The 27,028-nt window shown below is 39.2% G+C and overlaps 1 protein-coding gene across 1 annotated transcript in view; it reads left to right on the top strand.

The window, feature by feature from the left end:
- Window positions 1–4,487: 4,487 nt before the first annotated feature.
- Window positions 4,488–27,028, top strand: part of LOC140237368 (nuclear pore complex protein Nup155-like) — a 44,545-nt gene continuing 22,004 nt past the window's right edge. Inside the window, exons 1-19 of the mRNA XM_072317305.1 lie at window positions 4,488–4,494; window positions 6,811–6,934; window positions 7,648–7,785; window positions 8,480–8,576; window positions 9,571–9,734; window positions 10,908–11,071; window positions 11,796–11,895; window positions 12,345–12,510; window positions 13,156–13,253; window positions 14,651–14,812; window positions 15,106–15,206; window positions 16,588–16,800; window positions 18,385–18,495; window positions 22,215–22,386; window positions 23,435–23,657; window positions 24,596–24,662; window positions 25,336–25,442; window positions 25,858–25,961; window positions 26,797–26,930. Coding sequence (XP_072173406.1) covers window positions 4,489–4,494; window positions 6,811–6,934; window positions 7,648–7,785; window positions 8,480–8,576; window positions 9,571–9,734; window positions 10,908–11,071; window positions 11,796–11,895; window positions 12,345–12,510; window positions 13,156–13,253; window positions 14,651–14,812; window positions 15,106–15,206; window positions 16,588–16,800; window positions 18,385–18,495; window positions 22,215–22,386; window positions 23,435–23,657; window positions 24,596–24,662; window positions 25,336–25,442; window positions 25,858–25,961; window positions 26,797–26,930 — 2,451 coding nt within the window. The 5' untranslated portion in view covers window position 4,488. The remainder of the gene's footprint in view (window positions 4,495–6,810; window positions 6,935–7,647; window positions 7,786–8,479; window positions 8,577–9,570; window positions 9,735–10,907; window positions 11,072–11,795; window positions 11,896–12,344; window positions 12,511–13,155; window positions 13,254–14,650; window positions 14,813–15,105; window positions 15,207–16,587; window positions 16,801–18,384; window positions 18,496–22,214; window positions 22,387–23,434; window positions 23,658–24,595; window positions 24,663–25,335; window positions 25,443–25,857; window positions 25,962–26,796; window positions 26,931–27,028) is intronic.

Below are 27,028 nucleotides of genomic sequence, written 5' to 3'. Positions count from 1 at the left end.
TTCTGTTGAAACGAATTAACTAAATTGAAATGAAACGATTGAATGCGCCTGAAGATGAAAAACTACCCTTTTTAAACGTTTTCAGGTAGGCCCACACCCTGCATAATTTTTCTCTCTGTTTCTTTCCTTATTCTTTTCCTTTCTTTCTAACTGTATCTTCCTGTGTGTGTGTGTGTGTCCGTGTGTGTTTTTGTAATCATTATTTTATTGACATATCGATTTTCCCCTTTACTTCTTTTTTTTTATTTTTATTTTTTTCGGTGAGATCATTTACCGCCGCGGTACGTATGCCAACACATTGGACTATGAAATGTGTGCGCGACGCGATGCACGCGACCGCATCCGCATCGCTCTGACACATTTTCAGGAGCCTAGGCATCGAGTTACACTTTAAGACCGAGTTACACTTTAAGACCGTAACAGATGTCACCACGACTCTCAATGCGACTCGAGAGACCCCAAACATGGCTTGCGCTCTCACCAAGAAGGCGACTCTAGAGCGACTTTCGAGACATCTCCAAACAGGATGATAAGTAATATTCGCCCGGGTAGCGGAGACGTCGCCGCACCGTCTCCAAGACGTCTTCTCAGTCGTTGAGACATTTCCGCGACGTCTTCGGTAGGTCGCCAATGGGTCTCCGCAAGGTCGCGGAGACGTCTCCGAGTAGTCGCGGAAAAACCTTCCACTAGACGGCGATTCCGCTACGGGAGACGTCGCGGAGACGTCGCGGAGACCAGCAGGAGACACTAGAAGAAGTCTCCCGCGACTCCTGGCCGCGGAGATTCGGCTAGAAAGGAGCCGTCGTGGAGACGTCTCCGCGACTAGGGAGATTCGAGTCGCCCAGGTCGCCAACTGGTCTCCAGTCCAATGAGATACCCACTTGCACGACCTTTCTGTATCACTCCAAGTTTTGACAATCATAGTTGTTGTTGTTGTTTTTGTCTGTGAGCAAGCATAGGCCTATAAAATCAGTTCTTTTTTTCTTCCTCTTTTTTCAGAGTTGATAGAATTAACTCCTTATATTATTGTGACATAATAGGTATATAGGTAGATGGATAGAGAGACAGACAGATAGATAGACAGATAAATAGATAGATAGATAGATGGATAGATAGACAGACAGATAGATAGATAGATAGATAGATAGATTGATAGATAGACAGATAGATAGATAGATAGATAGATAGATAGATAGATAGATGGATAGATAGACAGGTAGATAAAAGATATTGATTGATAGCTACACCATAGAAAGGACTGAGCAATTGCCATAAAAAGACTAAGAGCTATATAGTGTGAAAGCTAGCTCCTCTTAAATCTACACATTGGTAATGTAATTGGTTAAATAAATGAAATCACGTGCTAAGTATATAGCAGTATATAAGGGAAGCGAAAGAAAATGGGCCTATGTCGTAATTTGAGCATAATAACAGAAAGATGTTAGATAAAGGGACCTACGATTGGCAAATGGGAGTGCACTGCTTATCGTTATTAGGCCTAAAATTATGAAAATGTTAATACCCTAAAAAGAAAAAACTGCTTTTTTCTTAAGATAAAAGGAATATAAAGAAAGGGGAAAACCCGGAAGTGGCACGAGAAAAGAAACAAAATTGCACGGGAACCTTTTTGTTTGTTTGTTTGTTTGTTTGTTTGTTTGATTGTTTATTTGTTTGTTTGTTTGTTTTTCTTGTCAGCTGATCAAACCCGGAAGTGACGCCAGAAATATTTTGCACTCCCCCTCCCCCCTCACGGAATTCCTGGATACACCTATGAAAACCATACACACAACGTGATCAGTGCTCGTCAGATATTTATATTGCAAAACAATACAAAAAATTCCATGATAGTAAACATTATATATTACTGTTCAGCTTAGAAAATTCTAAACATTTCTCATTGGAAATAAGAATTCCTCTAATTTGCATCTATGCATAAATTGTTGTTTATATATCTCACAATTAATGAATTGCATCAGAGCAATTCATTTCATTTACTTAGTTGTAATATTATTTATGATCAAATCATAATTACAATAAGAAAAAACGAATGAATGAGACTGAGAATGAGGTTTGCGTAGACTATGTCAGGGCTGGCGGATCACTTTTTTTTTTTTTTTTTTTTTTTTTTTTTTGCACCATACCAAGGAATACATGGTGTCACCACTTTGTCCCCCTCCCCACTTTTGTTACCCCGGAATTGCGTAAAATGGCACATGTGAAAGAAAGAAATAGATAGAAACCTTGAAGTTAGAGCGCGATAAGGCTTAGCTGATGAAACCCGAAAGTGGCACCAGAAGTCTGAAGTGCCCCCCCCCCCCCCCACACACACACACACACACACTTTTGAAATCGTGGCTCCGGCCATGTATGTTTGACAATTGGCATGCACTCTTGATGATATGAACACACTGAATTTTCGATGTAATTATAGTCGTATAATAGTGTGGAGGCACATTATAATTCGTTGCATTCGGGATGACTGGGTACTTTCGTTTATTAACACTCAACAATGCAAGGTACATATCATTAGTGGCATTGTTAGTAGCATTGTATAGGTAAAACAAAAGTTCCCCTATCCTGAGGCTGGGCCCTCTCCGTACTGTCGTGTTTCCGTGACCGAAGTACCGTACGACCTCACAAAATATTCACTACTGGTTCTCTACATCTATGGTATCCTTCAATGAACATTCTTTATCTCATCTTATCTCTACAAAATTAATGGTATTCGACTATCCCCATGGTGATCGTACAACAATGAAGTTGAAGTTGAATTTGTAGTTTATTATCTATATTCACTTGTTAATATGGCATAATACATAACAAAAGACATATGCATGAATACAGGATAAACGGTACCAGAAAATATAGCATGAATTCTAATCAAGTCCGGTATCTCAGTGTCCGATACAAGGATGTAAAAACGTAATAAGTACAGTACAATGAATGGCTCTATAGATTGTGGTTTGAAAATTCAATAAGCATGAACATATTTACAAGTATTTGGGGCCAACATCACAAAATATTTGATTTGAAAACTTGACATGATAGTTCATCTCCTACTATAAGTGTAAATTAATATGTGGGTGTAAGATAATGTAACTATAATAAGCAAGGAATATACTCTATGTATATGAATATGTTACTGTATGATATTCAGCTGTAAAATTGGCGACAGCACACATAATAGTATTTTTGGTATTACAGCTAACAAGTGCGAATTTAGTGATCTTATAATGAAATGAGTATGTTGAGCTGCACCCCCGTATGGGTAGCGGCAGATCATTCCATAACGATACACCAATAAATGACAGAGAAAACTTTCCGTAATTAGTCTTAATTTTAGGCAAATTCAAATTGTTTCTTGTATAGGACTTCTCTAGTATCATATCTATTGGATACAATGAACAATATCTAGAAGCTGAATGAAGCAGATTACCATTTATAAGATTTTATATAAATGAACAGACACACAATTTATGCAATTGAAAAAAAAAAAATATTGCGAAGACGTAAATTTTGAAATATTGGCATTGATGGACTCATTCCATAATAGGGCTGAAAGAAATGGCTCTTTGACTGTCATCTTGTGGGTAATATACAGGCACTTTACATTTAATTCATAAGTACTCCCCGAAACTTCTATATACTGTCTTATACATCAGTATCAAGATATACCTTGGCACAAAATTCCTTAGTCGAAATAATATACCAGCCTTTTTCCTCAGGTTACTGTTTATCTTTTCAATGTGAGTTTTCCATCTTTAATGTTTATCAATATGCAGGTCAACAAAATGAAACAGCATCTACTTTTTTTATTACCGTATTAGCTATTGTTATTTTCCCTTTCTTTGACAGATCGATGTCTTCCCCTGACAATCATATAATTTGTTTTTGATAAGTTAATTGTCAATTTTATTAACGTTACACCACTTAATAGCTACCTCACAAAGATGCACATTGTCTTGAGGCATATCTGACTCTACCATCTTTGACTGGGAAATTTATATGAAATAAATTAGTGTCATCTGACATGTGTGTCTGACAAAATCTTGAATTTAAAGAAATTAGTTTAATAAGGCAAATCATCAATATAAATAAGAAACAGTGTCGGGCCCAACACAGATCCCTGAGGAACCTCACTATAAGTCGTCTGGGAGACATATTATTTTCCTATCGAACTAACATAATTGATATCTTACCACAGAGACGATTACTAGTACCTGACACAATTCCTACCGCAGATTCATTATCATTTTGATCCTTCTAAAGCTATTATCTTGGTTTTCACTGACTGAATGTTACATTTTGGGTAGGAGGATTTTTGTTTTTTTTTTCAATTCAGTTATGGGTTAGGTTATTCTCAGTCCCCCCACCCCCTCCCCACCCCATTGCGTTCTTTCTTTCCCTTCGTTTTCTTCATAGATTCGTCTACTTTTCGATTTGTGGACACCATAGCATAAGAGTACCTTTTGAAACAGAAAGGCAGATATGGCGGTAAGTCCGTTCTGTTATCAGTAAAATTATTCCATCTCGATTTTTCAGGAATTTTTCTGTGCTAATGTAGTAGAATAGTGATGTTAAATATAAGATATTCTGTGTTTTAAAGTTGATTGAAGTTTTAGTGTATCTTAAGACGGCCAAATGTAGGAACAAACACACATCAGTGAGCATGGTGAGCATTCTTTTCACATGACCGTGCACCAAGCACCATGCTTCGTGCATGCCCACTGGCGCGGTAGCGACAAGTCTGACAAAACCAGCGGGCTAGGCCCGGCGGGCGCGTGAACATTGCATCGCTGACTGACAGGAACAACGGCGCGCTGACGATATCCGAGACGGTTCGGTTCTTTATACGCATTTGTCATCGTGCCAGCCTCTGAAGTTACGGATGTTTCACTGTAGTAAGCTTAATTTAGCTAGCATACTTAACATAAGGGAAAATTTCATTGGTCGATATCTTCATCCTTCAGTGATCTGAACCTTGCTTTTTTTAGCGAGAAAATTGTGTCAAATTGGCATGGAGTGCCATCCTTTTTTTATGTCACATACAACAATGACAGTAACTAAGAGATCTATGCGCAACCATTTAGGCAGTACAATGAAAATAACAAATTTTCTTATGTTCTCATCAACTTTGTTTTCTTAAAATGGTTTCTACTTCATTTTCATCATCATTTCTCGTTTGGGATATGTTTCGCGGAGACTAGATCTACATCTGGCTTCACGGAATCGCCTCTTAGATTCTATATCTTATAAATCTAAACAGAGTTAGATCACAATCTAACGTTAGGGGAGCTGTGACCGACCAGTCCCCATAGTATAACTGTGTACAAGGAGCGCCCCACGTTGGCCAGGGTTAATCTAGACCCTAACATGTCTACGGAGGAGAGCCTTAAAAATTTACAAAAAAAAAAAAAATTAAATGATAAAAGAATCCACTGGACAGACAGATTTTTCTGTCTGCGTACATTTCTCCTTGTTTTTTTGGTCTTGAAAATACTCGAAAGAGCTTACTTCCTACCCCATGACCCTGGTCTTGGTTTAGACCTAACATTGGTCCATTCTGATTGGTCAACTTGGTGATTTCACAATTGATGGCTAGCACAGCAGTGGCCCCAGTGTGGCAGGAGCTAGATATAGCAGGGCTGCCAATACTGGAAACTAGTTGAGAGTGAGACTCCCATTGGTATAGGCCAATGCTATAATTTAGGAGTCAAAATGAGTGCGATCAATAGAAATGCATGCAAATGAAATAAAGTTTTAGAGTGAGAAAGGAACAAAATGCGTGAGAGTTGGCAGCCCTGGATATAGAAAAGCTAGTGCTAGAATATCTAGACACTCCCTACCTACCATGTGTTTCCTGTACGCTTTATGTACAATGTACACAGAGCAAGCAAGTGCAAGTGCCACTAAATATATGTGGCTAGATTATATTTTATTGTACGCTTTATGTACACAGAGCAAGCAAGCACCACTGAATATATGTGGCTAGATTATTTGAAAGAATATGCATACCCTGCAATATATGCACCTGCTCTCATTTTATACATACATGTTCAGCTGTATGTGATGACATAAATGATATCCCGGGGTACCAAATAAAAATCAGCCATTTTGTTGAATTATTATTATTATTTTTTTTAAAGGTTGTTCCCTGGGTTCCAAAAAGAGGAAATTATTTTGGTGCTGGAGCTAGCGCGTGCTAGCCACTGCACTGCACTGAACTGAAGCACACGCTAGTGGTAGCACAGCGTGCCATGCACGCATAGTATAACATGCAGTGGCATGGAATGACCAAGGAGGTACTAGTACCTCCTTGGAATGAATGTGTACACGCACACACAGTGCATGCATTTTTCTCTGGCTGTCCTCGAGTGGACGTGAGGTGGCGCTATACAACGCGGTAACCCAGGGTACTACGGTACCCCGGGGTAACACGTGATGCACCATATAATACAGATAGCCAGCAAAGTACCAATACTTAGCAAGACTTCATCGGAACATTGCGATTGATCCCAATCAATAGCAAATCCCCCAATCAATCATAATTTTGCTATTGATTTGATTTATCCATCTTAAAACAAAGACGATAAGAATGGAGTAAAAGACATTGAAATGTAGAATAATAACGTTGTGTGGAAGGTATGAAAATGAAGTTATTTTCTTCACTTCGCAAGGTGGTGTGTGATGTACGCTGCGTGTTGATGTGGCTACGGCGATATCCAGCCTTTCCTTATAAAACTACCACAATAATTTCAGTTTGTAGAGTCAATCCACCCTACATCTTTGCCCTTCCATGTCAAACTACAGGGAGCCCAGGTGAATCCTCAGATGAGTGAGGCCCTACAGCAGGCTGGTTACCATGTCGACGTCTTTCTTTCTCAAGACCAGTCGTATCCACCACTGGAGCGCCTCCTAGATGCTTCAAAAACAGGTGATTTTGATTTACCTCTAAAGTCTGATGTTCATACAATCAGAAGACTTGTCATGTTTTGGGAATGACATTAATGATGTTGTGTATTAATGCAAAACATACTAGCTTACGTAACCCATTGAGGACGAGTCCCGAGTACAAATGTATACTCGGGCAAATGTTCTATGGGAAATGCATGTTGTAGCAAAATCAGCCTGTCCCCAGCGGGTTAAGGCTCCATGTATACATGTACCAACTTAAGTGTGAAATTATCCAGTTGTGAAGGAAAAAAAGGGGGAAATTGGAAACAAAGTTTTTGTCAGTTTGTAATGAAAATTAGCTTCATTGTATCATTTAATTCCTTGTCCTCATCTTGCGATGATCTACTGGTTATTTGTAGCTTTGGCCTGATTAGGAGGGTTTGGATGCCGTCTATTTCAGTCAGAACATAAAGCGCCTGTAAAGACATTGCACATTTCATTTTCCTTGAATGAAAAAGTAATACATGTATGACATACAGAGATTGATTATTAGACAAGAGATAAAAAGTGTACTGTTAAGACTGTTTCATTTTGCCATACAGTACTCTTGAACTGAGGGGTCTTATAATATGAAATTCCACACTTATAAGAGCATTAAAAAAAAACTTTGTGATTTAGGTTGTAATGACTGAGATTGTTTTGAAGTTATGATTTGTTTTCAGATAGTATTGTTTTGTGTGCAATCTCTTGCAGGTTTGGTAACAGTGAGTGGTACGACAGACAATGACTACCCTTCACTGGGTGCACCATCGATCGGCTTGGCTGATCTTCCTCTCCTAGGACCCACCAAGAAGACTCCATTACCTCCTGAGTTGGTGGAGCAGTTTGGTCGTATCCTTCATTAAAGACATAGACACAGAACAACAATTGCCCTTCATTACCTAATAATAGCTTGCATAGTGAATGGGCGCTGGACAGTTTACACCCCCATTAGTTTGTTGCTGTTTGCTTAATTCTTTAGACACCTTTTGAATTTATACTTTTCTGCAGAAGAAACCATGTAGTGTATTAACCTTGTTCCCATCCATGGTATGGACAAGCTATATCTCAGAATTCATCTTACTCGTTGTAATTTTTTTTTTTTAATGTAGTTCAAGTACCACAATTTTGTCTGACAGTACGACGCTCAATCTTACTAACTTCTACAATTCTGAATCATCTCATTTGCAGATCATGAATAGGTTTTTTCTGTTTTAAAATGAAATGTAATTTTCTACTGTTTATTTTATGTTAATTGATTTAAAATTAGCCCGTTAGAAGGATTTGTACATAACTTCACATTTTTATCCCAGTTGGGTGTGAATATGTAAAAATCATGCATAGTGTTTCCTCTTTCTCTATTTTTTGCTTGTTTCTTTGTTTGTTGTTGTTGTTTTTGGTTTTTTTATTTGTTTTGTTTTTTGGGTTTCTTTTTTTTTTTTGGGGGGGGGGGAGGGGATTGTCACCCCTGTGACTGCCTGTGTGGGAACCTTCATTAAAATGAGACAGACCAGTGTTGTGAATTACCTGAACCCCTTCACCCCAGACATGCAATGTAACTGTATGATGGGTGCCTTTCCTGAGATCAGCAGAGCCTGGCTGAGTATTGATACAGATATCTTTGTCTGGAATTATGAGGATGGGTGAGTAGCGCATGGCTGATGATCTATTACTGTACATTGTAAGGCTCTTTGAATGTTGTAGAATACAAATGACACACGGGTCTGAATGCATCAGTCAGAATTGTGTGCATAAGGTAACTAAGGAATGCTGAACCCATGAGGTTGTCGTTAAGCCAAGTGGGTTTAGGCTAAATTCAATAGTTACTGTTTGCATATTCATACTGATGCACAAAAAGACATGTACATCATCTATTTTATAGAATAGAGGACAATTTTCTTGCCAGAAATCCATTTCCTGATCGTGTAACATGATGGCAAATTTATTGGTGAATGCATTTCCTTTTGGCTTGCCATAGATGAAAATCATGCATCCAGTAATTAGGTCTACTGGATGTATGGCAAAAGTACTGGATTCAAGGTTTGCCAGCCAATAGGCGTGTTTTGCTGAGTGCATAAACTCTTGCTATGAGTATGCAATACCATGTTTACAGTGGCTGTCCTCTGTGAGGCAGTGTGTGGCCAGTAAAAATCAACACATAGCTCTTGACCACTGAGATCGCAGGAATTTTGCTACCCGTTCTATAATTTATTTCATGCCTGCATGGGAACATCTGTATTACATGGTATTTGTCATGGTTTACTTTGTCATCAGTCTAAGATAGCATTTCTCCAAACATTGATTCTATGAATGTTCAGTATAGTTTTGCAGAATATGCTTCATAATTCATGCAAATTTAGAGAGCCAAGCTATCTGTTGTACTTAGGCAATTTTGATGCAGACATGCATACTGAGATCGTAATCAAAATAGTTGCACAAAGTCAAGTACATAGTCTTTCACCAAAATAGTACAGCAAGCTGAGGAAAGTTAAATTGCAGATGTCAACAAATATTGGATCAAAAACTTAATTTAAATGCAGAGAATATTAAGTGGTGTAGGATCTGTTCACATACCATGATACAAATATGAAAGCCAAGTGTAAGAATTTCACATGTCCACTTTGTTATGTCCACCAGTGGTGACCTGGCATACTTTGATGGCCTGAGTGACACGATTCTGTGTGCTGGTCTGGTCAGGCCCAAGCCAAACATATTCAGGCCTCACATCCGATTCTTGCTCTGTCTGGCCTCCACTGTGGAGATAATCCTGCTTGGAGTCAGTTTCACCAGGCCCAGGGAAGGTAGGTATTAAAAATTGTAGGGAGGGATGAAGCAAGGGTGGAGTAGGGGTGGAGCAGGGGTGTGGCATGAGTAGTGAGGGGGAACAATCAGCTGGTCTGGTAAGATTCAGGTGTAAGGAACACTTATAATATAATTGCTATGACTTATGTGCATTTGTTGAACTTGATCCATGTGCTGTATAGCATATTTATTAAAATGAGTTGAATGCACAAAACTAAGTTTGGACCTGTTGGTGTGAGAATGTACAAGTTGCTCAAATATTGACCAAGAAAGTAGGTTTTACCTTAGAGAAAAGTCGAGATCTAGTACAGCATGAGCTAGGTGTCTGCAAGACACATTAGCATGAGTAAACTGACTGTATTTGCCACCAAACATGGGTGGAAAGTTCAATCACATTCACACTGTCCAGACATTCCAGATGAAATAAGTAGACTGATTTAAAGAAATACAAGCAAGTGCATACATATCAGCTTTGTTAGGTTGAGTAACTATGTCTTTACATAAACAGTTAAAACCTAACTGGAGAGTAAAATTATTACAACATGCCTGTGTTGTTGAACGACGAGGGTTTACTAACAGATGTAATGACATGTATACCCATGATGTTAGAAAACACTAGACACAATGCTTTGTTCAAAATATCACAAGTGTGTGTGAGGATATACGAGGTGTGTAACTTCATGTGGTACTGTTAAAAAAATGTATGGGACGTGACGCGAGAAAAGGGCCTTTAGCGCTGTCGCGCACAAATGCCATAAAATGGCGGAAGTTTGACAAACCAATGCACGCACATGCACAGACGCATCAAAAAGTGGCAAGATTTGGACAAACATGTGTTTTTAAATGTCATAATTAGGGCATTTAGGATTGGAATTTCAGAAAACAGTTTGCATATCTAAATACGTCAGAGTTCATTCTACAAGGTGACGGTGAAAACTCATTTTCTGTATTTTATGCCCTAAGGGCCGTTTTCTCGCATCACGGCCCATGCATTTATATTGCTTGCTGCCTTTAAACGTCAAATGTCATGAGGAGATATGGAATCATTGCATTTTAAATCATTAGTTTTGTCAGATTGGCAACTACTCTGAAGGAAGTACAGCTGATGAACTCGTGCTCACCTGTTCATGTGTAAACTGCTGTTATAAACTTTTGGTCACCTATCTTTCTAGATATTGATGCCAGTGACTATGGGCGCAGTGAGATGCACCTCATCCCAGAGCCTCTCTTTGCCATCCCATCAGACAACTCCCACATCACCAGCATCCTGGGTACCAAGGATGGCCGTATCTTCATGGCCAGCAAGGATGCATGCCTCTATGAGCTCATCTACCAGGTGGGAAGTCTAACAAAGATCCTCTGCTTTCTGAGATTGCTCCCCCCTGGGTAGAGTGAAGCTTTTTAAAGCCTCCCATCAGATTGGTCAACCTTAAAACAAAATTGGAAGCCTTCTCATGGCTATATGGAATAGCAATTAATTAAATTTTTGTCGGCCTACCATTGGATTAGTCAACCTTCAAATCAAAATTGGAAGCCTTCTCATGGCTATATTGAAAAGCAATGAATGAAACGTGTGTGTGTTTGTGTGATTGCTTTTGTTTATGTATTATAATGCTTGGTATTTGACCCTGATTACCCACAATGTTAATTCTGTTTAGATTGTAAATGCATTACTCTTTGAGAGCTCTCCATTGCTAAACAACCAAGATACACAGAAAGATTTTTTTTTTTTTTTAAGTGTATGATCATGAAAGATCGTTATTTGATCAGAATGTGCAATGACATGAGACATTTCCTGTAAGAGAGGTTCAAATGTTCAGTTACTCAAAACCTAGCCAAACAGAAAAGATTGCAGCCATGTTATTGGTTCTCATTTCTGAACTCGGAAGTGAATGTATATGTCATCCATGAGAGGTTACCTTTATTTGAGAGAAAAAGTTTAGACTTCAGTAGTGTACATGATTTTGTGAGACAATTGTACTAGTATTCCTTTACACAATTGTGTTTCCATGACCTCAACAGTGCTGTGATGTCAACTCATGTTTGTTTCTTTGTGCCAGGCTCAAGATGGTTGGTTTAGCAGGAAATGTCGTAAAGTCAACCTTTCCAGCAGTATGCTGTCATATCTTGTACCAAGTATGCTGCAATTCATGGATAAAGGTGAGAAACACATTCCTTTTCCAGATACTCAGCCACAGACTAATTAGTCATATTAATTGTGTATTTTGTGGAAAAGGAACTATATGTATTCTTAGTCTTCCATAGCTGATAACTTTGCCCACCTTCACGTATAAAATCATTGGTGAAGTAATTACAATTGATCATCCCAAACAAATGATCATTGCCTCCAAATGTGTCGTACTTGAACTTCAATATGGCAGAAATTTTTGCATACCATCTAACAAATTTTGTCAGCGAAATTCATATGAAGCAAATGAGTGCAGGTCTCTTTTGTTTTTCTTTTAGTCTCTACTTATTGAAAGAACTGCCCTACTTTTGTTTGCATTTTGTAATGGGCATGCATGTGTACCACAAAAAAAAAAAGATATAATTATATCCGTATGAAATGTGAATATTTCCCCTTCACCCATTTTTGTTCAACCGATCAGACCCACTGGTTCAGATAGCCCACGATGAGAGCCGTCACATTCTCTACACGAGATCAGAGCAAGGAACACTGTCTGTGTATGACATGGGCTCACAGGGGACTGAGATGAAGAGAGTGACTAGTGTGTACTACAGTCATATCCTGAGGGAAACCATCGCTGCGGCCAAGTAAGCTCTTTCTTTCATGCCACATTAAGAGTTGGTGAATGATACAACAAAGCATGCGTTGTCTGTGCTTTGTGTGTGGATAGATGTATGTTCGATGAATAAACTCAAATTGAAGAAGTGATATGAAAAATACTGCTTTTCTTTCTTTTTGCTATTTTTGTCTTGGCAGTTAATAGTCACATCATTCTATTAAACAAGAATTTAAAATGGCATTGAAATGTTGTTAACACAAGGGAATCACTACATTTTTCTTTCTGCACCCTTGAAAGAAATGAAGACCCACCTGGCATAAGATATTATATATAAGATATGGTCAGGTGGTACAGGCCTGTGATTAGACACAAATGTGATAACATTGCTGTTTCCATCCCCTTCTCGGCACCAACTTTTTCAGGAAATATTTCTTATTTCTTACAGTTCTTCCATTTCATTATGGAGTTGGGTGTAACTTGGAAGCAGATAAAATTACATTCAAGTAGAGCTACCCAAGCTTTAGTCCAACATCAGTCAGCATCTAAGCTCCTGAGTAGATAGTGTCTGATGTTAAACCTAGAATCTCAGCTTATTGATATACTTTAGAATTTTAGCACTGAAGTAGTTAGGATTATTTTTCATATTATCATTCCACAATTACACTCTTCCCAGAACCATTGATAGATCACACTTCAAACAGCTGGTCTACATCGCCCCCATCACAGGCCGGGAGTCTTCCTGTTTACATCTGGTAGCAGTCACCCAGTCAGGTGAGAAGTGGAGAGAGAGGGCATTAACAAATCTTCACTGCCATCTTTGTGATGTCATACTGCTGTCTTTGTTATGTCATAGTGTCCAGATAACAACCAAGAGAAGTGTAAAGTTATCGTAACATAATGTGACCCTGCACCACGAAACCACCAAAAAAGTCACCGGTCATGAATTTTTAGCTAAGGGCAGATTCCGAAAGAGCAGACTCTAAGCTTTGAACTAATTTGTTACTGATGTATATATAACTCAATACAAATGGAGTTTCCTAACTATCTAAATAATGGAAAGAAAGTACATGCTCTGGAAAAGTGTTTACTGAGAAAATAGCCTTTCAGATTGAAGGTCCTTTCAAGTGCTTAATCCTCATGAAGCTGTGTTCTGTGTGATGAATGGGGAAAAAACATGGTTTGAAACTTTATAGTAACCACAGTGAGGTGATTGTCAGATAAAGCTGAAATTTTGCACACTCTACGTACATTCTATTCATGACTACTTCCAACTTTCAGAGCACAAGCAGCATCCTTTCAAAAGTTATTAGAGTTGAGATTGATGAGTGTGTAGAGAGTTTTGAAGAGATGTAAAGGGACCGGTAAAACGTGTAATCACACTACTTTACAATTATGTGTTGTAGAAAAACTGCAGAAATCACAATTTACCAGTCACTTTATGATCCCAAGCTTTACAATTATGTAGAAGAAGAATTGCTCTTTCAGAAAGTATGAAAAACTAAAGATTGACCACTTTGAACCATTTCACCTATTCTTAGTCCTCATGTAAAATCAGGAAGTGCAACTTTTTGTTGGTTTTATGATGCATGGTCACATATGTATGTGATTGTTACTCAAGCAGAGATCTTCAGAGCAGAATGCAATTTTCATAGTGTTACTCTTTAAATCAAAACAGGAATAGATGTCATCCTTTCAAACTCATTTCTCTAGATTGTTTTAAAGCTTGGCATTCTTTATATTTTGTGTGAGCCATTGTGGCTTTTTGATTGCTATAAATGGCAGCTTAACTCAAATGGCCCAAAGGATTTGAGTTATTGCGTTTGCCTTGATCAGTCTGGCTCACAACTGGTTTGGGAGATTCACTCAGTTTATGGACACCAAGCCATTAGAGACGTGACAGTGAGGACCTTCTGCAATGTATAGCTCTGTCATCGTGAATGATGATCAGCCCCTGTCTGTGTGTCTTAACACCCAAATCAAACTTGGCAGGGAGCTGAGAATTAGAGGAGAGATGATATGCAGGCAGAGGAGGTGGTGTAGTCAGAAACAGTCTCAACCTCTGCTGAAACAGTCACCTGAGAGAGTGTCTATGATTAGGGAATGTAACAGTAGTCTATTAATGGCTGGAGTATAATCACATCTTGTGTCTTACTTGTTACATTGTGCAGGTGTCCGGCTATATTTCTCTACCACTAGAGGGCAGGCTGGTGACAGCAGCACACTTCGACCTTCATCGTTATCACTGGTACATGTTAGATTACCTCCAGGCTTCACAGCTAACATGTCTGCCTACAGACCTTCCAATGTCCATGTGGCCTGCTACACTAAAGGTTAGTAACCTCCATCCCCATACCAGCCCAGTCCATGACTTCCATTTCATTGGCTTCCATGAATTTTCATGAGCAAGTAATGTAGCTAGGGTGTCAAACTCATTGAATTGTGCTCACCTCATGTATTTGTCCTCAAATAATGCACACTTTCCAAGGTCCCAAAAAGGCATTGACTTGTGTTTTAATTGACACCAGCTGTAGTCTCATTTCAGACTTTACTCAGCAATAGATTGATTGTAGTTCATGACTTGAGACAGGTTTGGTTATGATTTTGATATCTCCTTTCTTTCCAGGATGTTTGTTGTTATGTGCATCCCAGAGTGAAGACAGCGACAAACTCTGGTGTCTCAGTCCTGATGCTTTACCCTTCCAGCAGTCTTTGATGGAGACCAGGGTATGTATGATATCTAATGCCTTACCCTTTCAACAGTCTTTAATGGGAACTAAGATATGTATGACATGACTGTTCTTGTGATCTTAAAAGCTGCTGCTTTAGAAAGATGTGTACATCTCTGAAGCCACTGCCTTCCCACGTCTTCCTCCTCCAATTCGCCCCACCCCACTGTGTCGCAGCTCTCAATCATCTCACCCATGAACAAGTTTGTCTTGTCCAAAAGAAACTGCCAAAAACCAAAAGACATCATAACAGGCAGCAAACAGCCAGACTCAACCCATTGCGGCAGGTTGCTTGTCCTAGCTACGGTGCGAGAGTGCGAAGTCAGGTGTGTGTCGTGCAGAGTGCAGTGCAAGTGTCCAAATTTCCCGCGGTACATACGAACAGCACAAAGGGCGCATTCATGTGCAACTCAACCCCTGGAAAATGACTAATATTCATCCGCCTACTGTCCATTTCTGTTTACAGCAAAATTTCACAAAATTACGAAAATTATCCTTCTCACTCCTATTTCTAAACACACCAATCTAACCTTCCATTTTCCAACTACATATACCAAATTACGCATCACAAATAGGGAGTACATTAATTCCAGACACTAATTTCTGATACATTGGTGCATGGTCATCTTGAATACCTAAAGCATTCCGAATTCCTGACTGTGATTACCAAGCACGTTCGACAAAAAGCTCTTTGTAAACAACTCCTGTTTCACAACATTAAGGTGAAAGTCATAGCTCACAGCTACTAATCAAGCCCCAGGAGTTTGAGAAGGTGTCGCTGTAATTTCTTAGTACATGAAGGGGGAATAGAGATGTGAATTATGATCCAAGGAGCTTTTGGAGCAGGATGTGGCATGTTTCATCAGTACAGGGAAATATGAGTGGGTGTTATGTTTCAACCATCCAAGGACAGCATGTTTGGTGTGAGCTCCCTGCCCCCAAGGGGTGCTGCTCTTATTACCAGAGATGAAAGCTTGATAATGCAGAGTTAAGCTGTAATCACACAGGAGGTAATGTAGGTGCTAGTGGAAATGCAGTGGTATGATCGGAAAGCATGCACTCCCTGTTAAATATACAAGGTATTTTGAAAAGACAGAAACATCTGAGATATAAGTACGTACACGAAATGTAGTGTCTAGATGAAGTTTCTTATGTTCTTTCATAGTTTGGTAATTTACAATTGATTGTTGTTTGTCTTTGTGTGGTTGTAAGAGACTGTAAACAAAGTCTCTGTGTAAACTTTAGACTTTAACCCGTTGAGGACGGTTTGATTTTGCTACAACACGGATTTCCCATAGACACCTGCCCGAGTATACTCGGGACTCGTCCTCAACGGGTTAACAGCTCTATACCTTTCATTGTATCCATTATCCCTGTAGGTTACCCACTTGGTAGACAGCAGGACTTGGTACATCTCTGAGATTCCTTCACAGTCACAGCTAGAGTATCCAGATCATCCCTCCACCATCTCTCTGTCTCCATCTGTTGCTAAGCAACCCTCATCCCCATTGTCAATGGCCTCACCCAATCCACCTGCTGTTATCAAGCAGCACTCCTCTCCTGCTCCTAGATACGTGCTCCTCAGCTCTCAGGTAAGTACATGGTGGTCACGGATGCTGAAGGGGGGGGGGGGGGGGGGGAGAGAGAGATAACACAAAATAGAGGTAGATGTACAGACAATCAGACAGACAGACAGACATGGACAGACCAGAACAAGAGACAAAATGACCGGGGATGTGTGTCATGAAATCTCGCTATAGAACATAATGACAGTCCCCAGAGATGTGTGTGGAATCTTGAATTTACTTCTTATTTCTTTCTTTTATTTTGTGGTTTTTTGTTTTGTTTTGGGAGGTTTTCTGGGAGGAGGGTCATATGTGTTGTTGGTTTTTTTCTCTCTTTTGGGGGGAATGTGAGTGTGTTATTTGTTTTGCTTTTTAGCTCACCTGAGCCAAAGGCTCAGGTGAGCTATTGCGATCGCCCTTCGTCCGGCATCCGGCGTGCGTCGTGCGTCGTCTGTCGTCCGTCGTGCGTAAACTTTTTACATTTTCATCTTCTTCTTGAAAACCTCAAGACCGATTTTCATCAAACTTGGCAGGTAGCATCCCTAGGGGGTTAGGATCTCAATTTTTTAAAATGGGCACCATGCCCCACCCAGGGGGCCCCCAGGGGGGCCCAAACCCCCCAAAATTAAGGAATCTGTAAAAATCTTCTTCTCTAGAACCAGAAGTGATAGAGCTAAGTTAATACTGTGAGTTAGTACATTGATGACTGTAGTTTCAAGTTTGTTCATGGCAGAATCAGGGGTGCCCCCCTTGGGACCCAGGGGAGGGGGGTGGGGAGGGGTCCTAATGGGGCCTAAATTGTACATTTTCATCTTCTTCTTGAGAACCCCATGACCCATTTTCACCAAACTTGGCAGGTAGCATCCCTAGGGGGTTAGGATCTCAATTTGTAAAAATGGGCACCATGCCCCACCCAGAGGGCCCCAGGGGGCCCCATACCCCCAAATTAAGGAATCTTCAAAAATTTGGGCCCTTATTGTACATTTTCATCTTCTACTTGAGAATGCCTGGTCAAATTTTAGTAGAGCTGTGACTAATTTAGATTAGTGACTGCGTGAAAGGTGAACTTGCGATATTCAGGTGAGCGCTAGACCCGCGGGTCTCTTGTTTTTGTAATGGGGTTTGTTTGTTTGTTTGTTTGTTTGTTTATTTGTTTGTTTGTTTGTTTTTGGGAGGGGGAGGTATTCCACAACCAATAGCAACCATTTAGTGCAGCCAGTGTGGGTTAGCACAGTGCTGTCATAAGTCTGTGTGTGAATGGGAGTTGTATCCAGGCACAAATCTCCTGTCTATGATGAAATGTCATTTTGGGAAGTTCAGGAAATCCTGACATGTTTGCATTCTTCCGGGATGACAATAGACTATTTTTCAAAACTCATCACATATCACTCCAGTTTAGATAGGAGGGGAGGGGAGAACAAACTTGTTGATTACCTTTTTTGTAGTTGGGGCATTTTATGATATATTGTACACCGTTCTCATGTGAATTTGCCATGTTCAAGATGAAATACTGCACACTTTTCTCCTGCTTTTGAGAAAGTAAATGATTTAGTGAAAGGAATGCCGTGGGAATGCTGATAAATCTGACATGTTCTTCCACTCACTACCCAGGGAAGTGTGGTCATCTCCAGGTTGAGGCCTGTGGATCAGCTTCGACAGCTCATGCTTAACAACATGGGCCCTGAGAACCCTGCTGTGGAGAACTTCTTCAAACTTCACAGGGTGGGTAGACACCTCTGAGATAACATGGCTCAGACAGGGCTTTTGGTCCCCTTTCTTTTCTCACCTGGCCTCTCAGTACGTAATGTGATGCTATCATAGCATGACGTCTAGATTTCTTTGTCTTGTGGTTTCTCATTTCATTTTCACCAAATTATTCTTCATTTGAAGGGGAGGGCTAAATAGGAAGTTTTTATTATGTGTATTTTTTTTTTTTTTTTTGGGGGGGGGGATTGTTGTTGTTGTTTTTATGCCTCCGCCACGAAGTGGTGCCGGAGGCATTATGTTTTCGGGTTGTCCGTCCGTCCGTCCGTCCGTCCGTCCTTCCGTCCGTCCGTAATGAATTTTGTGGACAAGGTAACTATCGAAACCTGTTGAGGTATCCTAATGAAACTTGGCATGTATGTGTATTAGGGGGTGAAGTTGTGCCTATCAACTTTTGGGTGCACATGCTCAAGGTCAAAGGTCAAAAGGTCAAGGTCAAATACATAAAATTTCACTATTTCCACCATATCTATTGAATGCCTGAAGATATTTTCTTGAAACTTAGTGTATACATGTTTTACCCAATTAAGATTCTCTGGTGAAAGTTTGGGTCATGAGATCAAAGGTCAAAGGTCAAAAGGTCAGGGTCAAATACATAAAATTTCACTATTTCCACCATATCTATTGAATGCCTGAAGATATTTTCTTGAAACTTAGTGTATACATGTATTACCCAATTAAGATTCTCTGGTGAAAGTTTGGGTCATGAGGTCAAAGGTCAAAAGGTCAAGTAAAAATATTAAAACTTCTTTTTTTTTCTCCGTACCTTGGAAAATTTTTCAAGGTATCTTCATGGAACATAGTATATACATGTACTGACTGGAAGTGATTATCTAGAGAATGTAGGGTTCATGGGGTCAAAGGTCAAGGGTCAAAGGTCAAGTGCAAGACTTCAAAATGTTACTATTACCCTCATATTTATGCAATGCCAGCAGGGTTATTTTTTTACACTTGGTGTATGTGTGTGTAACCTAATAGAAATTCTCTGGAAAGTTTTTTTTTCTCTTTTTGCCTCAAAGGTCAAAAGGTCAAAGATCAAGTGAAAGTGCTGAGCTAACTTTTTCCTCCATATCTCGGAAGTGGCTCAAGTTACCTTGAAACTTAGTACATATTATGCATGTTCTACCTGAAAGTAATTATCTTATGAATTTTAGGGTCAAGGGCCAGATGAAAATGGTAACAATTTACTATTCAATTCAGAAATTGCACTTTTTCTCCACACCTGTACCTTGAAAATTACTCAATGCCTAAATGTATGAATGGGTCAAAGTCAAGTTAAAGTCCTTAAATCCCTAGATACATGCTCTCCTATTCATCCAATTAAACCTACGTCAAGGAAGGTGAACATTCAACACATGTGTGACAAACTTGTCATTCCAATATTTTGCCAATTTTGTGAAAATGTAATCACACAGTGTCCACATCTACTATCTAGACCTATTGGGAAAATCATGCATTATGGCGGAGGCATACCAGCCGCCAAAGCGACATTTCTAGTTTTGTTTGTTTTTTTTACAGTGAGTTTACAACCTGATTTCATGATTTTTCGGAAGTTGAAGTTCTCGATGTACATTCCTCTATCCCTTGATATTTTATTTGTGGATAGCCTCTGATATTATGCATGCGTCGTTTAGGTCAACTAGTACTTCAGTAAACTTGGAACTGTTTTTATGCCTCCGCCACGAAGTGGTGCCGGAGGCATTATGTTTTCGGGTTGTCCGTCCGTCCGTCCGTCCGTCCGTTCGTCCATCCGTCCGTCCTTCCGTCCGTCCGTAATGAATTTTGTGGCAAGGTAACTATCAAAACCTGTTGAGGTATCCTAATGAAACTTGGCATGTATGTGTATTAGGGGGTGAAGTTGTGCCTATCAACTTTTGGGTGCACATGCTCAAGGTCAAAGGTCAAAAGGTCAAGGTCAAATACATAAAATTTCACTATTTCCACCATATCTATTGAATGCCTGAAGATATTTTCTTGAAACTTAGTGTATACATGTATTACCCAATTATGATTCTCTGGTGAAAGTTTGGGTCATGAGGTCAAAGGTCAAAGGTCAAAAGGTCAGGGTCAAATACATAAAATTTCACTATTTCCACCATATCTATTGAATGCCTGAAGATATTTTCTTGAAACTTAGTGTATACATGTATTACCCAATTAAGATTCTCTGGTGAAAGTTTGGGTCATGAGGTCAAAGGTCAAAGGTCAAAAGGTCAAGTAAAAATATTAAAACTTCTTTTTTTTTCTCCATACCTTGGAAAATTGTTCAAGGTATCTTCATGGAACATAGTTTATACATATACTGACTGGAAATGATTATCTAGAGAATGTAGGGTTCATGGGGTCAAAGGTCAGGGGTCAAAGGTCAAGTGCAACACTTCAAAATTTTACTATTTCCCTCCTATCTTGCAATGCCAGCAGGGTTATTTTTTTTTTGCACTTGGTGTATGCATACATGTGTAACCTAATAGAAATTCTCTGGAAAGTTTTTTTTTTTTCTTCTTTTTTTGCCTCAAAGGTCAAAAGGTCAAAGATCAAGTGAAAGTGCTGAACAAACTTTTTCCTCCATATCTCGGAAGGGGCTCAAGTTATCTTGAAACTTAGTACATATTATGCATGTTCTACCTGAAAGTGATTATCTTATGAATTTTAGGGTCAAGGGCCAGATGAAAATGGTAACAATTTACTATTCAATTCAGAAATTGCACTCTTTCTCCACACCTGTACCTTGAACATTACTCAATGCCTAAATGTATGAATGGGTCAAAGTCGAGTTAAAGTCCTTAAATCCCTAGATACATGCTCTCCTATTCATCCAATTAAACCTAGGTCAAGGAAAGTGAACATTCAACACATTTGTGACAAACTTGTCATTTCAATATTTTGCCAATTTTGTGAAAATGTAATCACACATTGTCCACATGTACTATCTAGACCTATTGGGAAAATCATGCATTATGGCGGAGGCATACCATTTGGCGACATTTCTAGTTGCTAATTTGTTTTCCTTTATTTCATTTGAGTTTCAGATATCTTCTTCAGGTGAAAATGGTATAAGTGCACATTATGCAAAGGCTTCCCAAAGACTTGATAATCTCATCAAACATGAGGGTGGGGGATGTGTGGTAGATGTTTATGTCAACCAAGCACCAGAACTTATGTTCCTTGGGTAATTGGTTTAATAAGGGATTTTCCTTTCTGACAAAAACCCCAGCAAATATTTTGCAATGAACAAAGTATTGCAAATCGATGTTAATGTCTGTGTAGTTGCTATGTGTTCCTTCTTTCAGGGAGAGCTTATTCTAGTGTGAAAGCCTTGTATATCCTTGCTGTTTGGAGCTCTGACCTTCCCATCTAGACCTGATTTCTCTCATGTCTAAGATTGCAGTGCGGTACAGTACACTCCCATTATTACAAACATGGTTATAACGATTTCCTTGTTACAATCAATTGAAAATTCAGGTCCCAAAATTATCAGCTATATATCTTTACCAGGTGTATATTTTTCTGTTGGACTATAACAAAATTTTGATAAAAAGAAATAGAACTGCCAGTCCCAATGACTTGTTTTCATGGGAGTCATTTTTATGTGCAGGTTGCAGAGTGACTGTGTGTGTATTCTTTTTGTTGTTTTACTCTGTCTTATTTCATCTCATCTTGTCCTCACTCCTATACAGGAGGAGCAAGCCTGTGCCACGTGTCTGATTCTGGCCTGCTCTCTGGCCTCTAGTGACCAGACCATCACTGACTGGGCCACCCAGGCCTTCTTTCTCTATGGGGGAGAGCCTGGGGGCCCTATGGGCCTTGAGCACCAGCCTCCGCCTGTAGCCAACCTGGCTGCCATGTTTGGTGAGTCTCTCAGTCCCACCTATTCATTTTAGTTGAATGTGTATGTCATATCTTTCATGTCTGCAGTATTAACATATGAAGAGTTTGTTCGCAAAAACCGATAAGTCCATATTTGTCAAATGGAGATATTTGCGATTAAAGGTCAAGAAAAATAAAGAGAATAATAAGAAAATGTTTGCTTCTTTTGACCATAACTTCAAAAATGTACCTTCATATGTAGTGACTAATATATCATTTAAAAGGTATTATTTTGTACTTTATGACAGAGACCGTACTTCAAAATCTTCAAAAATGGACTTATCGGTTTTTGCGAACAAACTCTTCATATGAATTATGAGACCTCAAATTGGAAGATCATCTGCATTTTGTTTTCACAATGCCTCACTGTGTGTATGTGTTGTTTTCCATAATCACAATCTTTTATTTATTTATTGAATTGTTTGGTTTTTCCTCATTGGTCTAGGTCTATTAGGGTGCTAGTGAATAATAATGCTGGTATTTATTGAAGTAGATATCTAATCAGTGTTTGTTATATACACGGTACTGTAAAAGTGGAATTTTCGCGTTGTTGAAATTTTCACGCACTCCGCGTAACCAGAAACTAGCACAAAAATAAGAGCACGCGAATATTTTTGCATGCTATATGTTCCAGTACCGCTGTCTTAATTCCGCGGAATTAAAAACATGTGAAACTCTTCTTACCGGGCCAAGTGCAAAAAATTAGTCGCGCGAAAATATTCACTTTTACAGTATTACATGCAATTCATCAATTGGCACAAATCTTGTACTCTGCCCATAGGACCATCTTTTCTGTGCAATCTATTTGCTATACATATTTTATCATTTACTTGTGAGACTTAAACTTAAATTCATGATAAGTGGAACTCAGTTAGTATTATCAGTGAATAAAGACTTGATATGATTTCATGACTGTTTATACTGAAGTCTCCATCCGACACACATGGTCTCTTGTGTAGTCATCTATGTGGTCAGTTAATCATTGTCATTATCCACCCATCTACCTTTATGTTGTCTACAAACGTCATAGGAGCCACCACCCCTTTGGTAGGTCAGAGTGGTCTGGACTCAACCCGACCCATCTCCAGCCCCACTCTAGCCTCACCCTCTCCCATGCGCCCCAACGTTGCCTCCACTCCATTCGTTGCGGCCACACCCGGCAACCAGATGTCTGCTGCCCCCACCAGCCACCAGGGTATACTTTTCTCTGGCAAGTTCAAGGGACTTTGCCTCTACTTCAGTAGGCTGGTCAGGTGGGTTTCTCCTTTTGCTTAATCAACTTGTTTTATTGTGTGTTTTAGTTTATGTTTTTGTTTTGGGGTTGTTGTTGTTATTGTTATTGTCCTTGTCATCATTGTTGCATTTTTTTAGAAGAATAAAGTATCTTTTAATGGAACTGTAATATAAATTTATGTTGGGTTTTATGTGATTTGTACCAAATATTGACACAATATGCTAACTGATGTGTGAAAATTAAAATGTTTGTATGTCTATGTCATCTATGAAATGAAAAAGAAAATGGTAATGAGCAGAAAGCACTGCACATTGTAGTAATTGAATGAAATTACAATCATTATTCAGAATTTAAGAATGATTTTGGTCTTTAATTCACACAGAATATCATTGCTTTGTGTGCAGTTGTTTAGGGTTTGTCTCTTGTGCTTGTAATCATGTGTGTTACTGTTATACCGTACGATGTTATCTTCGTGAATATGTACAGCTGTAAAAACTGTAGAAGTCATTTTTGAAGTGTCAATTTATGAGACATATTACTGATGTCATTTTCATCTGATTACCTTGTATGAAAAGAATGCCTTTAATCTGTAGAGGACAGCTGATATTGCTACAACACACATTTCCCATAGACACCTGCCCAAGTATACTCTGGACTCGTCCTCAATGGGTTGACTACACTATCTCATAAGTTCTTGTAATGTAGAACTTCAAGAGTAGAATCACTTTGAGCAAAAACTCAAATGAAATATTTGTGGCAGGAAAATATGAATTACTGCTCAGCTCAAGTAATACCTGGAAAGTGATGTTTTTGCAGCTTATTTTATGCATCTTGAATGGAAGACTTGTCTTTTAGTCATTAAGTCAATCTCCTTTGCTATTGAATATCTCTGTCATGAGAAAATTGGTTAACTGACACCCTTCAATGTGATCACCATTTTCTGCCTTTATTCCACAGACCAATGTGGGAAAAACTTCTGGTCAAGGAATTCCCAGTCGTAGGACCTCCTCCTAATAAAAAGCTGGTAAGTTTTAAAGTTCAAATTTTCATAGAGTGGAGACTTTGTCCTGTTAATAGGTTTCATGAAATCTGAAATTTGCTGATTATGATTTTTTGTTTTACTTTGATGAGACATGTTTTCCTTTACACATAACAATACAAGGTGTCTTGTGTAAGTAACAATCTTGTAGAAGTAACATCAACAGCTAGGGAATGACACCAAATAAAGACCATGTTTTCAGTTTATCTTATTAGTAACAGTAATGACCCTTCAAGTGGTCGAGTTAAGTTAAGCCACAGAATGGCCACAATGTCATTAGATCGAATCACACTTGGGTCTTTTGTTTTATTCTGTTTGGTGTTGGCTATTGTCTGTTTGCTATGAATTGTTCATGTGCATTTCCCATACCACTTCTGAGTAGATACAGATGCCACCAATACTGTAAAAACTTTAAATCTGAATTAGATACTGTAGGAGTTCTGTGCATACACGTGAGACTTACATCTGGGTTGCTCTCCATACAGTGTTGATGATGTTTAGAATGTTTGACATACTTGAATTTCACTCTCTTTTAGCATCTATAAATAGCAAATTTAGAACAAGAATATATCGCCTCCCTGAATAGTGAACAGTGTCTTATGTCCTTCTAGCTCTTAACCAATGATCTGATACATCATGTCCATTATTCTCTTCTCAGCTGTCCTTTGCTTTCGGGAGTCAAGAGTTGAGTTCTGTGCTGGAAGACATACTATCCCTCAAGTCTTTCCTGGAGAAAAACTCACAGTTCACCATGGTAGCAGAAAGGTGAGGGGTCATTTTGATTTGGGGGGGGGGGGGGAGACAAATACAGAAAAAAAAAATGGAGTAACACCATGTATTTATGTCATGTGGTGTCATGTATACTTACAAATATGTGTATGAGGTGTTAACATTGTGTGAACATGTTTACAGAAAAGGACTTCATCTTAAAGGTACTAAGTTTGTGAATCCATGTATCATGGGTAAGAATCATTGAACAGCAGGTTGTTACCCCACATTCAGTGTACAGAATTGGTGCACCTGTCCTGAGATGTACCCTAGTTGGCAATTTAAAACCAATGTGCGCACCATATAACTAATATATGAAAAGCTCCAGAAAACTGAAAAGAAATCAGGACTCAGAAGTAGGTGTGATAAAGTATGCCATTATGTGAGTGTTCTATCTCCTCCTGTGTTCTAGCATGGTACCACACATACCAGCGAGTGGTTTTGTGCGGCCAGACTCGGTGGTGGGAGGACAAGCCAGCATACAAGCAGCTCAAAGGGAGCAGCTTAGAATGAGGGGTAAGTTATCAAACAGCCACACCCACCCAGGGAGTATTCCCTACCTCTCTCTCTCCTCAGTGTACCTTTCTACTTGGCACAATGTCTGGCATGCATGAAGGTAGTTTTATATTTTATTCCATGGTTTATGTAAATTTCTTCTGTGTAAATGCACATGATAGATCGCGTAAGCCAACAGACATGAATAATAACTGCGTGTTGATACTTCCGTACGAAAGTTACTCCTATTTCATGCCTGTTTTAGACCATAGAAAGAATTTAAACCACATTTGTTATTTTAAAACCACCTTTGTGAATGCAGGCCTTAGTGTCCCCACGAAATTCTGGAATTTTTTACAAGTTAGGGGCAAATATTTGTAGACAGTTGTGAAAGTTTGCGAAAGTAATTTTCAGGTAATATACCAACTAGGCTCAGGTTTTATAGGAGTGTCTTTTAGTGATTTGCTGCCCATTTTGCCAGAAGTATAATGACAGGCTTAAAGTTAATATCTACAATCTAAAGCTGTGCTTCCCATATAGAATTTTCCTCAAACTTCTCATTACAGGACAACTTTGTTAATCAAAATGGTCACTGAATGTTTCACTCTTTAGCTGTATAATTTTCAAATAGGCATCAGTTCACAACAGCTACCTTCAACTGAAAAAAAGAATAAAGAATAGTATTTGTTGATATGACTGTGTGGGTAACGATATTGTGATATGAATGAATTCCCAGGGACACTGATCTGTGATATAATGCAGTAAAGTAGCCTCATTTACGCAGCTCTGATACCAGCATTCTTTGACCACCATCCCGAAATCATTAATAGTCCTCTTTCTCTCTCTCTCTCTCCAGCCGATGCTCAGGCCAGTGAGAAGCAAGCATTGGTCAATCTCCAACAGCTGGTCAGTATGACGGTGGAAGTCCTGGCCATGCTCAAACTTCTCTCCTACCGTCAGTTCCACATCTTGGCTGATACACTGAATCCAGTAGGTTTCCTACATCAACTTCGTTTTTTTTTTTGCTTCAATGTGTGGTAGTACACCCTAGCTTTGTGCAGTTTTAGACTTTCATACCCCAGTCATGA

The sequence above is a fragment of the Diadema setosum genome, chromosome 13 (genome assembly GCF_964275005.1).
Source record: "Diadema setosum chromosome 13, eeDiaSeto1, whole genome shotgun sequence".
Classification (NCBI taxonomy): domain Eukaryota; kingdom Metazoa; phylum Echinodermata; class Echinoidea; order Diadematoida; family Diadematidae; genus Diadema; species Diadema setosum.
Note: the sequence above shows the minus strand (reverse complement) of the source record. Positions and strands in the feature narration are given on the sequence as shown.